Source organism: Myotis nattereri (genome assembly GCF_964212035.1).
Source record: "Myotis nattereri genome assembly, chromosome: X".
Taxonomy (NCBI): Eukaryota; Metazoa; Chordata; class Mammalia; order Chiroptera; family Vespertilionidae; genus Myotis; species Myotis nattereri.
In genome coordinates, this window is record NC_138078.1 from 119412841 (window position 1) to 119427567 (window position 14727).

A 14727-nucleotide genomic window follows, 5' to 3' on the forward strand; every position below is an offset into this window, starting at 1 on the left:
TCAATAACAATACATTAAAAAGAGAGAAAGATGGTGGATGAAAAACCATCCCAGAGACAGATATGGAAATAAACAGTAGAATATCACCAAGCCCACTACTAAGAAAGAATCTACTTTTGGAGATTTTGGAAAATCATTTACAGCAGAAATAAGTCTGGAAAATTAAAACTAATAGATTTAACTCTTTTGAGTATGAATTGCAAAGATTAGACTATATTACAAGTGGTAATTAAACCTGGCTTTCAATAGTTTCTGTTATAGGCTGAATATTTGTGTCCCTCTTCCCTCATTCATACATTGAAACCTAACCCCCAATGTAATGGTATTTTGAGATGGGGCCTTTGGGAAGTGATTAGGTCAGGAGAGTTGAACCCTCATGAATAGGATTAGTGTCTTTATAAAATAGACCCAGAACACTTTCTTGCTCCTTCTACCATGTGAGGACACAGCAAGATGATGACTGTCTATGAACTAGGAAAGAGGTTCTCACTAGACACTAAATCTACCAGTCATGGACTTCCCAGCCTCCAGCACTATGAGAAAAAAATTTTCTATTGTTTACAAGCCACCCAGTCTATGGTATTCTGTTATAGAAACCCAAGTGGGCTAAGCAAGTTTCTTTTCTTTCTTCTTTCTTTCTTTTTTTCTTTCTTTCTCTCTTTCTTTCTCTCTTTCTTTCTCTCTTTCTTTTCCTTCTCTCTTTCCTTTCTCTCTTTCCTTTCTCTCTTTCCTTTCTCTCTTTCCTTTCTCTCTTTCCTTTCTCTCTTTCCTTTCCTTCTTTCCTTCTTTCCTTCTTTCTTTCCTTCCTTCCTTCCTTCCTTCCTTCCTTCCTTCCTTCCTTCCTTCCTTCCTTCCTTCCTTCCTTCCTTCTTCTTTCTTTCTTTCTTTCTTTCTTTCTTTCTTTCTTTCTTTCTTTCTTTCTTTCTTTCTTTCTTTCTTTCTTTCTTCTTCCTTTTCTCTCCTCCCTCCTTCCCTCCCTCCCTTCCTTCTTCTTAAAGTTATTTCAGAGAGGAAGAGAGAGGGAGACAGAGATAGAAACATCAATGATGAGAGAATAATTGATGGGCTGCCTTCTGCTGCCACCCACTGGGGATCAAGCCTGCAACCCAGGCATGTGCCTTGACTGGGAATCAAACCATGATCTCCTGGTTCATAGGTCGATGCTCAACCACACCAACTGGGCTAAGACAGTTTCAAAGTATAGTTCAAGGATTCTGATGTTAAGAGGTGAAAAACCACTCGTGACTGAGTCAAACAACTTCAGAGCCCACCCACCTTCATGGTTATTAAGATCACAAAGGAACTCCTGTCAGCCTTTAAAGTTCAAGAATAATAAAGTATAAATAGTGATCTTTTAACTGTGCTGGAGGAAAAATGGTAACATGCACTCAGTAGATAAAGCCTTCAATCTTTAGGCTAAGTAATCAGGCTTCCATGTAAGAAGCAAAGCAATGCTCCTAGTTGTATGATAAAATCTACAGCTTTTATATGATATTTGTTAAAAAATAATTCCTGAGGCACTTTAACAATACAACTTTTATTAAAAAAATAAGTAACAACATCAAAACTGTTCAGAAAATCTATAATAAATGTAACCAAAATAAACAAACACCAACTTAAAAAAAATATACATCTATATATATATTTATATATGGGCAAGAAACAAGTGCGTTTTTTGGTCCCAATATTTTTGAATATATTATCTTTATCCAAAGGTATTACACTAATGGCTAAGAAGATAATATGTATTAGATGTATAGAAACGTAACTTTAAAATTTGTTTTAAGGTCTACAGAAAATGTTTTTCCAAATTTATTATGTCTTTGAAATTATGACTATAATAATGTTAATAATAGTCATAAGATGGACAGAGGATATAATAACATCTAATGGTCTGAACAATTAGCAAATTAAGAAGCTACCAATAGGTAGCTACATGAAATCTAGAGAGAATTCTAGGGAATTTCTGAACAGAATGAAACAACCACAAACATTTTAAAGAAAAAAGATAAAAGTGGACATAACAAAAGACATAAAAAAATTTTCTGAAGAACAACATAAAACGAAGATAAAATTAAAATAAACTTTCAATTTTTAAAACTATTAGTACTGTTGAAAACTCCTATGGTTAATACTGGATAAAACTTTAAAACGATAGTACAAATAACTGTACCTTTGGAAGTGTGATTTTAGAAAACTTTTTTCCAAGAGCATGAAAGTAGCCTTGGTTCCCTATACAACCAGTTTTGATATTCCTTGGACTGCATGCATACTAGAAGACTAAAGGGCAGCAGCCAAAATGATGAAACTCCAACTTAGGTGATAAAGCATTGATTTGATGGGCTTTTCTTGACCATAAGTTTAAGATCAGAACCAAAGCCCCCAATGGGAAGTTGTGCTCAAATTGGTGGGCCTTGAGGTCATCTCTGGCCAAATTAGCATCAGACAGTCATGAAGGAAGTGACTCTTCCCAATATCTGATTTCCTAAGGCCACAACCTACAGGAGGTCTCACAGTTAAACAATTCACATTCCTTGGAAAGAGAGAACAGGCATCAGTTGTGTCCAACGAAGGGGGACACTGACCAGGAGTACCCTGGACATTTTTTGAAATTTCTGTGTTGCTTCTGCATCTGAAAAATATGAAAAATAGAACAATGACAGACAAGGAACGAGAAGACAGCTATCTGACCTAAAAATGTAAGATTTATACAAAATTAACTAATAAGTCAGACAAAACAGACAAAAAAGATGAATAGCCATATCATTTGGAATGCAATATTCTGAAGGCAAGTACAGCAGAGAAAAACACAAATTATTTTAAAGCAAAGCAAAGAAAGACCATAGCAAACAAAAAGTTATTTTTGGAGAGAGCCAACTGGAGAAAAAAAGAGCATGTTAAAATATGTTAACCTGACACAAAGATAAGGTGGAATAAGAATCTAGTGCCATCTGAAAGCTGAAAAGAGCTAAATAATGAGAGCTAGTGTCATGAACTTGGGTATTTAACCATTTTCGTGTGAGAAAACACTTCAGAACTTTGAACTTAGGAAACTGGCTCTGTGTAAGAAAACACTTCAGAACTTTGAACTTAGGAAATTCCAACTTGTCTTGCACCAGGTTGCACGAGCTCCATAGAGCAGGAATCTATTTCAACAAGCAGCTTTAAAAACAAAAACAAAAACAAAATACTTTAATATTTTTCATTTCTATTAATTATACATTAAAAATATGCAACAGTGCTAAAATCCATCAAAGAAAAATGCACTGAATAAAAAGAAACTTACTCAGAAGTGGATTCAGAAGTTGAGGTACTTTTGGGAACTGAAATTAGAAGAAGAGTTTTACATTTAAAATAGCATATATGATGAGTGAGACTATCAATTTTTTTTTAAAATATATTTTTATTGATTTTTTACAGAGAGGAAGGGAGAAAGATAGAGAGCTAGAAACATCGATGAGAGAGAAACATCGATCAGCTGCCTCCTGCACATCTCCCACTGGGGATATGCCCGCAACCCAGGTACATGCCCTTGACCGGAATCGAACCTGGGACCCCTCAGTCCGCAGGCCGACGCTCCATCCACTGAGCCAAACCGGTTTTGGCGAGACTATCAATTTAATAAAATTAAGACCCCATATTGTGACTGATAAAAAATACAGGAATATATATCAGAAATTCAAAGTAATGCAATTATATATACATACCATTCTCTATTACAACTTGGCAAGTATGAGTTTTACGTTGACTTAAGTGTTTAGCCATACGATCTAAGCCAGAAGAATCAGTCAGAAAATCACATTTAAGGCACACTAGAGTAATGCCCCTATGGAAAAAAGAAGACAGAAAGAAAAGTTTTTTTATCTTTTATGAAAATCCATATATAGGTTCAATAATTATTTTCCATGTAGTAACACTTGACTTTTTATGCATCATAACCATCACTTTTCAATTTTGTTACATAAGCCTGATATACCTGAAATGGTGCTTTAGAAAATGGCATAACCATGTCTAAGTTATGCTAACATTTGGTACTTTATAAACTGTTCCCTCTCATACCAGTTGCTAAAAGATAGGAGTCAAGAGACCTAAAGCCTGGTTGTGGCTCCACTGACAACTTGCATAATATATGCCAGGCACAATCTTTCTATACCTTTGCCTATATGCAAAGCAAGTATGTAATATTGATTCATTCAATATACATTTGCTGAGGACCTTCTTTTTACACTCTGTGGAGCCTACAATCTAAAATTTTAAGTGACAATAAAATCAGAGAAAAAAGAAATCATTAAAAATAATGTAATTATTGTTATCAGCTTATTAACAAAGCATAAGTATACTTTTATAGTTCATTTTAAATTTAGGTTTTCATTTGTATAGAAATAAAAACCAGTAGCATACCTTAGACTGACTTCTCCCCTGCAGTTCTAGTCTTAACAGTTTGTTGTGCATTTACATCTGGCTGTCACATCAAAAATGATCTTCCTAAAACTGAAGTCATCTGCTTTCCTCTCCACCCCTAAAAATCACTCCTCCTGAATGATCTCTCTTATGAGGTCATGTCCCCAAGACAGGTTTAAAATTGCATTTACTTTTAACTCTCTTTTTCCCTAAAACTGTCAATATTTCAAACATTTTTAATAGTAACAATTTATTGAGCACTTCCTGGAGCCAGGCTGAATGGTTTAGACATATCATATCACCTAAATAGTCTAGAAATCCAAAGAAGTAGTGTGCTATTAATTATAACTGATTTGTTATAGAGGACAAAGTCAGGTTTGGAAACTTAGCAAGGCCAGGGCCAGGTTTGAAACTCAGCCCTTTGATTCCAGAGCTCATGTTCTTAAACATGACGTAATATCACATTGTTGCCTTAACCCATGTTTTTATTAAATCAGTCTTAACTACCACAATAATTTTGAATAATCTATGTGCCTTATCCAGCTACAACTCACCTTATATACCCCTCCAAACTGATATTTCATCAGTACTCTGATTCTGAATAAAACACCTATGGTTTCCCCAATGCCTTCAAATTAAAATTAAGTCCAATTTCCCTAACCTTTTTCAAGGATTCCATAATCTTGATCTAAAAACTATTCCCCCAGACTTTGATCTCAATACTACAGGGTGTCCCAAAAACATGTATACGCACTTTAACAGCTGATGGCTCAATTCTGAAAATGCAATGTATTTCAATAAACACTGCCTTTCCTTTATAATTATTCAAATTGTGTGTATACATTTTTGGGGCACTATCTATATAATAAAAGGCTAAGCGACCGTTATGGTGGAATGACCAGTCACTATGATGCGCACTGACCACCAGGGGCAGACAAGCAACACAGGAGCTGCCCCCTGGTGGTCAGTGCACTCCCACAGGGGGAGTGGCCACTCAGTAAGAAGCCGGGCTTATAGCTGGCAAGCACAGTGGCGGTGGTGGGAGCCTCTCCCACCTCCACGGCAGCGCTAAGGAGCAGTGAGTCAAGAGGTAAGGAGGAAGCAGATGGGCGGTAAGGAGCGAAGGATCCCGGTTTGTGAGAGGGACTGGGCCTAAGCCAGCAGTTGGACATCCCCCAAGGGATCCCAGACTGCCAGAAGGCGCAGGCCAGGCTGAGAGACTCCACCCCCAGTGCACAAATTTCATGCACCAGGCCTCTAGTATTTATATGAATTTCATGCTCCACCCAAACTGTACTATGACTTCTCCTTTTTTCCTATCTGCTTTTCTATTCATGCTATTCCTTCCAACTAGAATGCCCTTATGCCTCTTTGTATAACTAGAAACCACTCTTCTCTTTGAAATCATTAATTCTCATGGCACTCATTACAAACCTCCTTGTATTACTGTAGTTATTTAGTGGATTCTGAGCTAAGTGTGTGTGGTAGGTATAATCAAAGTTAATTATCAGTACCTTTAGAAATATTCATTGACAATTTCTTTGTATAGTAAATAAGTTGCACAATTTTCTTTATTTCAAAAAGGAAAAAAACATACGAATTATGAAGCTATATATTGGTCAAAACCAAAAAAGTGTTACTTAACTAGGTATCTTAAATATCTTTAATATTCAAATATTGTTGGAGAGCCTTATTTTTATTTTTGAATGCCAATCCATGAAAGTTATTATTTTTTTTGCTGTTAATCCTCACCTGAGGCTATTTTTTCCATTGATTTTTAGAGAGAGTGGAAGGGAGAGGGGGAGGGAGGGCGGGGGTGGGGGGGGAGAGAAAGAGAGAGAGAGAGAGAGAGAGAGAGAGAGAGAGAGAGAGAGAGAAACATAATCGATTGATTGCCTCCTACACATGCCCTGACCTGGGCCAGGAATTGAGCCTGCAACCCAGGTACCTGCCCTTGACTGGAATCAAACCCACGACCCTTCAATCTGTGGGTCAATGCTCTAACCCAGCCGTGGGCAAACTACGGCCCGCGGGCCGGATCCGGCCCGTTTGAAATGAATAAAACTAAAAAAAAAAGACCGTACCCTTTTATGTAATGATGTTTACTTTGAATTTATATTAGTTCACACAAACACTCCATCCATGCTTTTGTTCCGGCCCTCCGGTCCAGTTGAAGAACCCATTGTGGCCCTTGAGTCAAAAAGTTTGCCCACCCCTGCTCTAACCACTGAGATAACCAGCTAGGGCTGAAAGTTTCTTCTTAATGACTAACACCATTGAAACAAAGTTTAATTAGAGCCCTAGCCAGTTTGGCTCAGTGGATAGAGCATCAGCCTGCGGACTGAAGGGTCCCAGGTTCGATTCTGGCCAAGAGCACATGCCTGGGTTGTGGGCTCAATCCCCGGTAGGGGGTGTGCAGGAGGCAGCCAATCAATGATTCTCTCTCATCATTGATGTTTCTATCTCTCTATCCCTCTCCCTTCCTCTCTAAAATCAATAAAAAAATGTATTAAAAATAAAAGTTTAGTTAGAGAACATACCCCCTTTTTGATCTAAGAATATAATGAATAAAACTCTATTATGTTCAGTAGCAATAATTTCATTTTCCAAACTAGGCACTCTAGCATCAGGTTAGAAAATTATAATTTTTTAATAAAGAAAACAGAAAAAGATCAGCTAGTTACCTGAGAGTTCCACAATGTTTATGAAAAAGAGGAGACTGTTTACTTGGATGGCTGCTATGATAACTGGAGAAATAAGACACAGACAAGATTTTATTATACAATAAATCATATGAATTTTATGACTATATTTCAAGTCTATGATCAGTTTATTAGTTTTGAATAAAAGATCCTGGTCTAAGTTATAAAATTCTATTAGTCATCTCTGTTCACTTCAAAATTTGTATTTTATATTTCACTTTACCTGTGTATTTTCTAACAACATATTTCCCTGAGAATATTCTTAAATGATCTGTACCTCAACATTATATCTGAAAAAAAATCTCAGTTGTCCTGACCAATGTGACTCAGTTGGTTGGAGTGGCGTCCTGAACACCAAAAGGTCCTAGACAACCAATAATGTTTTTGACTTATTTGTGTTGTTTATAGATGCCAGTGAGTCAAAGGTGAAAATATTTCTCAAATAAAGATGAAGAGTCGGATCTTGGGGAAACTCAGCATTGAAATTGGAGGATTTACATTTGAAAAGTAAAAGATAAAAATCTGAGAGTGGTAGGGACCAAGAAAGGAAAGAGGCCAAAAGAGTTGAAGAAAGAAAAAGTAATGAAACAGAGGAGTAGCCAAAAAGGAAGTTTGAAAAAATGTTGGTAACAGTTTAAGAGAAGTTGAGGAGAAGAGTTTCAAAAGTGAGTTATCAAAAATATCAAATACTCTAAAGAAGTCACAGAGGAATAAGAATGAAAAATAGTGAGTAGATTTAGTAATTAGGGCATAACTGTTAAAAAGAAGCAGCTTTAACTGATAGGCAGGGGTGGTACTCAGATTACAAAGGGTAAAGAAATGATAGTAAAGGAAACTCTTTTCAAATGTTGTCAATAAAAGGAAGAAAATATGCAAAGTAAAGGTAAATTCCCTTCATCTTAAAAAAAACAAACAAAAAAAAACATCCTGAAAATATTTGCAGGCAGAAGGAATGGTAGGGAGAAAAAGAAGTGAAGGCGCAAAATAACTGAATAAGGCTACAGAGGAAATGGAGGAGCTAAGAGGCAGGGTAAACTCTGAAAAATGGGGCATGTCTTTTTCTAAGATTAATGTCTGGATGATTGGAAAAACGAGGTAGAAAAGTTGATCTTGGGAAAAAGGAAAAGGGTGATCTCTGAGCAATTAGAAAAGAATAACAACTGAGAGGCTAGAATAAAATCTTGAGAGTATTTAAAAGGATTTAAACAGATCTTGTAGATAAAAAAGAGGTATTTTTAAAAAGAGGACCAAATGAAAGTGGAAAATGAATTAAGAGCTGATTGAATCAAGCACAGCTTCATAGTCTATAACTGAGCATAGAGACAGATAAAAAAGGATAAAAGATTCAAGGATAGCAAGGCTAAGAATGACTAAAGATGTAAAAGATTATAGGGCAAAAACAAAGCAACATTCAAACAGATGACTTTGAAGATGAGGTTGACTATAAAGTTGAATTGGTGCTGCTGGACTAAAAAGAGGGGTCAAAACTCAAAGTTATGGAGTAATGAGAATTCAAAGTGAATATTGTATATGATGAGGTAAAATGGGACAGTGGTAAGAAGAGGGTCAACATGTAAAATGGATGTGAAGTGCTGGCTTTAAAGAAGTCAAGGTACCATGAGGTCAGGCTCATCATCAAGGAGGGCGGGGGGCCTGGCAAGCCATAAAGAAATGTGGGCAAATCCTATAAAGTGGAAGTTAACTATGATCAGAAAGTAACACAGAGGTCTTGTTATGATTTAAGAGAAAACCACTTTTAGTGATTATATCTTATTTCTGACTAAAAAAAAAAATTAAGTGGAACTACCTTAATTTGAATCAACAGCATAATTATATTAAAAAAATTTTTGTCTATTAAAAATAATTCATCCTGAAGGAAGCACGTACCAATAAGATCCAAATGAAAGTAATGTGGGCTCTGAAGTATTTTTTCTAGCATAAAGTATATGATAGGTACTAAAATAATATAAATTGAATTGATATATGAAAAGAAATTTCAACAGTAGCATCATCCCTGGAATATCCCTATAGTCTCTCATTGCACATTTCATTGAAATGAATGCAAAGATGGATGGCTTGAAAGAGGGATAGATGGAGAGACAAAGGGGTGGAGGGACAGAGAGAGAGTGCGCATATGTGTGTGCCAATAATGGTCTTAGCATCTTTGACAAATCTGATGTCTCTCAAAGTGACTGATTATGTGGTTACACGTATTTATTTAATAAATATTTTTGAAACATTTAAAAAGCTTTCTTTGGAAATAACCACTTTTTGAAAGACCCAAAGAAACAAATTTCCCTAACAAACTTACTCTAATTTCATTAGTCTAACTTCTTGAAATTTTTGTGCTACTAATTTCATAAATTATTATGCTAGAAAGTAGTACTGGGTAATAGCCTAGGACAGTGATGGCAAACCTATGACACGCGTGTCAGAGGTGACACGCGAACTCATTTTTTTGGTTGATTTTTCTTTGTTAAATGGCCTTGAAATATATAAAATAAATATCAAAAATGTAAGTCTTTGTTTTACTATGGTTGCAAATATCAAAAAATTTCTATATGTGACACAGCACCAGAGTTAAGTTAGGGTTTTTCAAAATGCTGACACGCTGAGCTCAAAAGGTTGCCATCACTGGCCTAGGAGTTCCCTATTGCTAGATCATTTTAGCTCCTTGATGTGACAAACTAGCTTCTAATAGGCCAGATTTGTTTGAAAAACCAAACATCTTAAGTGGCAGTTTTGATTGACAGTGTACATATTTAACTCACCTCACCATATGATTTATAAAGGCTTTGTTACAGTTAGTGTTGTATTTGCAAAAATTACAGTGGATATGTATTGAAAAGTGGCTCGCAAAATCTTTAATTTTGGAATGACACTCAATGCACTTGTGAACTCCTCGATAACACCTTATGGAAACAGAAAAAAATGATAAAATTTATATTGTAAAACAAAAATAATAAGGTAAAGCCTTATTAACATTTTATTAATTGAAGCTAAGATATTAAAGTTAACATCTTTAAATAGAGACTTATAATTTGAAATTGTCTTTGAAATAACAAGCTAGAATAAGTATAAAAAATCTAACAGCAGTTAACCTTTCCCTGGAATAAAAAAGATCATATTAACCAATTCAACTATCATAAGATATAAACACAAAATATAAGTGTAAAAGATGGCAATTATACAATGAACACAGTAATTCAAGTTCTGTCCAACAGTTATAAAAAGTACCTTTTTACTGCTTGGCCTTTAAGATAAGTAATCATCATGTAAATGTGCAAGGGAGTTTTGTGATCTGGTAAATTTTATTAAAAGAAACCTTTAATTTGAATATTAAATTGATATTGCAAATCAGATTACCTTAAGTTCTTCAAAGCTATGATGATTTTGTTCTTTCTGTTGCGTTGTTTCTTTTGCTTGCAAGAGGTTTTTCCTTTGCATTTAGATGCACCTTTACCTTGCTTACTTGAATTGGCTAGTTTACATATACTGGAAATAGTTGAACGAGCCTTACGTATCTTACATTTACTTGCACTCGATTTTGTGGAGCTTTTAGTAGTTGTATTTTTAGACTTTGGAGGTGAGACCTGAAGAGAAGAAGTGCTTGGAGTATCACTAGAAGATGGAGTTGATGGCTTTGAATGAGATCCAAATGAAGCTCGAATAGTAACCTATAAATATGAAGGCAATATATATTTTTTAATAAAATTAATCATCCAAATAATATTAAAAAGGTCACTGCAAGCACTCACAGCATGATCAATTGTTTTTTGACGAGGGTGCCAAAATAATTCAGTGAGGGAAACAATAGTTTTATCAACAAATGGTGCTAGTACAAATAGATATTCTACATTCCAATCAAGTTGGATCCCTTCTAGATATATAAGTTAACTCAAAATATACCAAAAGTCCAAATTGTAAGAACTAAAACTAGAAAACTCTTAGAGGAAAACATAATAAATCTGTGTGACCTTGGGTTAGGCAATAATTTCTTAAATATGACACCAAAAGCAACAAGCAACCAAAGAAAAACAGACAAATCGGACTTCATAAAAATTTTAAACTTTTGTGCTTCAAAGGACACCATTAAGGAAGTAAAAAGATAAACTATAGAATGAGATAAAATATTTTCAAAACATATATCTAATGAGGGACTTATATACAGAATATATAAAGAACTCTTACAACTTAATATAAAGACAAATAACCTGGGGGGGGTGAACACACAATGCAGTGTACAGATGATGTGTTGCGGAATTGTGCACCTGAAACCTGTATAATTTTGTTAACCAGTGTCAATCCAATAAAGTCAATAAAAAGTAAAGAAAGACAAATAACCCAATTGAAAAATGGGAAGTATATTGTAATAACTATGTATGGTGCCAGGAGGGTACTAGAATATCAGAAGGAACATTTTGTAAAGTATATAGTTGTCTAAACATTATGCTATATATCTGAAACTAAAACAAATAATGTTGAATGTAAACTATAATTGAAAAAAATTTAGAAAAATGGGCAAGTGATATGAATAGGCATTTCTTCAAAGATATATACAATGGCCAATAAGCACATGAAAATATGCTCAACATCACTAGTCATCAAGGAAATGTAAGTCAAAACTCCAATGAGATATCACTTAAGACCAACTAGAATTGCTATAATAAAAAAGGCAGATAAGAGACAAAAGGGGCCGCAGCAGCTGGAGCAGGACTGGCCAGCGCTGGAGGAAGCGAAGCATCGCGGGCAGCAAGCGAGATGCAGCACCTAGGATTCCTCTTCCTCGCCTTCCACACCCTGCTGGCGCTCACCTCCGCTGTGGCCAAAAAGAATGACAAAGTGAAGAATGCTCAGAGTGGACCTGGGGGTCCTGCACTCCTAGCAGCAAGGACTGCGGGGCGGGTTTCGGCCAAGGTACCTGCGGGGCCCAGTCTCAGTGCATCCGGTGCAGGGTGCCATGCAACTGGAAGAAGGAGTTTGGAGCCAACTGCAAGTACAAGTTTGAGAGCTGGGGGTCATGTGTTGGGAACTTGGGCACCAAAGCCCACCAAGGTACCCTGAAGAAGGTGCGGTACAATGCCCAGTGCCAGGAGACCATCCATGTAACCAAGCCCTGTGCCCCCAGGACCAAAGCCAGGACCAAAGCCAAGACCAAAGCCAAGAAAGGGAAGGGAAAGGACTAGAGGCCAGGCCTGAATGCCAAAGAGCCCCTGGCCCACGTCTTCCCTCCCACAGCCCCAGGTATAACCCACCAGTGTCTTTTGTTACTCTTTTTTTTTTAATTTTAATTTTTATATTTATTTTTTTATCTCTAAATTCTTTATTAGTTAAGGAATTACAAATGTGTCCTCATCCCCCCAATTAACCCTCATCCTCCCCCCCACTCATGCTCTCATCCCCCTGTTGTCCATGTCCATGTCTTTTATTACTCTTCAGCTTTATTAATCATGCCCTGCCATTTCCCTTTCCTCCCCCGCCCTAACCCCCTAAGTGCCCAAAGTGGGGAGGGACAAGGGATTCTGGCAGCTTGAGCCTCCCCCAAAGGAATTTGATTCCCATGCCCCTGTTGTTCTTACCCACAATGACGCCATTGCTAAAAAGCAAATAAAACTCATTTTCTACACCCCCCCCAAAGGCAGATAATAAAAAGTGTTGCTAAGTATATGGAGAAATTGCAACTCATATATTGCTGGTGAGAATGTACAATGGTGCAGTAGCTTTGGAAAACAGTTTGGCAATTCCTCAAAATTTTAAACGTAAGAATTGTCATATAACCCAGCAATTTGATTCCTAGCAATTCCATCCAAGAGAAATAAAAAATTTTGTTCACATAAAAACTTGTACATGAATTTTCATAGATGCATAATTCATATAGACAAAACCTGGAAACAACCAAAATGCCCATCAGTTGATGAATGGATAAATAAAATATGGTATATCACTACAACTGAATAATATTCACCCATAAATAAAGAATGAAAGTACTGATACATAAGTACTGGTATATAAGTACTGACTGATACAGCCATAAGAAAGAGTGAAATATTGATATAAGCGACAATATGGATGAATCTCAGAAACATTATGTGAAGTGAAATAAGTCAGTTATAAAAATCACTCATGGTATGATTCCATTTATATGAAATATCCAGAATAGGAATATCCACAGGGACAGGAAACAGATTAAAGTTTGCCTGAAGCTGATAGAAGGGAAATAGGAAGTGACTGACAATGGGTATGGGGTTTCTTTTGGGATTGATGAAAATGTTCTAAAATGGATTGTAGTGATGTTTGTACAACCTTGTGAATGTACTAAATAACACTGAATTGCACACTTTTAAAAAATATATATATTTTATTGATTTTTTTACAGAGAGGAAGGGAGAGGGATAGAGAATAAGAAACATCGATGAGAGAGAAACATCGACCAGCTGCCTCCTGCACAATCCCCACTGGGGATGTGCCTGCAACCAAGGTACACACCCTTGACGGAATCGAACCAGGGATCCTTAAGTCCACAGACCAACGCTCTATCCACTGAGCCAAACCGGTTAGGTCTGAATTGTACACTTTAAATGGGTCAATAGTATGATATAAAAATTATCTAATCTTATATAATAAAAGAGAAATATGTACATTGACCGTCACTTTGCAACACTCCACAGCCAATCAGGAGCAAGCATGCAAATTAACCCGACAAAGATGGCAACGGCCCCACCCCCTGGCTGCTCCGGGCCTCTGGGCAGCGTGCCTCGTCAGGGCCTCTCTGCTACACTCCACACCTGTCAATTGTCCTTGCAGCCTCCCTGTGGCCCAGCCTGAGGCCTCAGAGGCAACCCTCTGGTGCCTGAGGTTGTAGCTCCTGGTGTCTGGCGTCTCCCTCTCCCCCACCCCTGCCCAGCTGCTCTGATAAACAAAACCCTAGCGTTGGAGCAGCCCTGCTGGCTCGGACACGCGGGAGCTCACTCAGTGCACAGTTAGCGCACCCCAGGAGCCCCGGGCCAGCCAAGGGGCGATGGTGGCAGCCATGGCAGCAGTGGCAGGCGGCTCAGCTTTGTTTTGAATAGATGAAAGAGGCCACCTACACAGTAACCCAAATTATCAGATCTCCCTCCTCCCTATCTCATCAAATCAAGAGGGGAGGGGCAATGGGTGTGGAGGGAGGGCAGGCGGGCAGGCAGGAGGCGGAGGGTGGAGGAGGAAGAGGATGAGGAAGGGGGCCAGTTGCATCCCACTTTCACAATAGGAAAGTGAAACCAACTATGGAACCCAACCTCTCCAGTCCTTCCCGCCTCCACTGCCGCTTCACAGGCTGCCAGAACGAGCCTGCTGTGTGTCGGCAGCCAGGGGAAGGAAGGCCTATTCTTGCACAAATCTTCGTGCATCAGGCTTCTAGTATCTCAATAAAGCTATTTCAAAAATCACTGCAATACAGAAAGTTAAAAATCATTACTTTGAAAATGGCAAGTGTAAATTACAATCAGTTAAATCTTCCATTTATTCTAAATGGTCATACCAATGAAATAAAATTTATTTACTGTCATACTAGTACAGTTTTGTATTGCTAGTATTTATATGTTAACACAGATATGGACAATTAGTAGTTTGTACTAATTATATT

General features: G+C 37.2%; 1 protein-coding gene and 1 pseudogene across 2 annotated transcripts in view; one reads left to right on the forward strand and one right to left on the reverse strand.

The window, feature by feature from the left end:
* Positions 1–2617: 2617 nt before the first annotated feature.
* Positions 2618–14727, reverse strand: part of ZNF280C (zinc finger protein 280C) — a 54494-nt gene continuing 42384 nt past the window's right edge. The window contains exons 15-20 of the mRNA XM_081115431.1: positions 10470–10780; positions 9875–10015; positions 7086–7148; positions 3708–3826; positions 3287–3323; positions 2618–3162 (exon numbers count right to left, since the gene is read on the reverse strand). Of these exons, the coding sequence (XP_080971557.1) occupies positions 3147–3162; positions 3287–3323; positions 3708–3826; positions 7086–7148; positions 9875–10015; positions 10470–10780 (687 nt within the window). The 3' untranslated portion in view covers positions 2618–3146. The remainder of the gene's footprint in view (positions 3163–3286; positions 3324–3707; positions 3827–7085; positions 7149–9874; positions 10016–10469; positions 10781–14727) is intronic.
* LOC308536303 (midkine-like) lies at positions 11865–12355 on the forward strand (annotated as a pseudogene). Its single transcript has one exon. The product of its transcript is annotated as a midkine-like (transcript).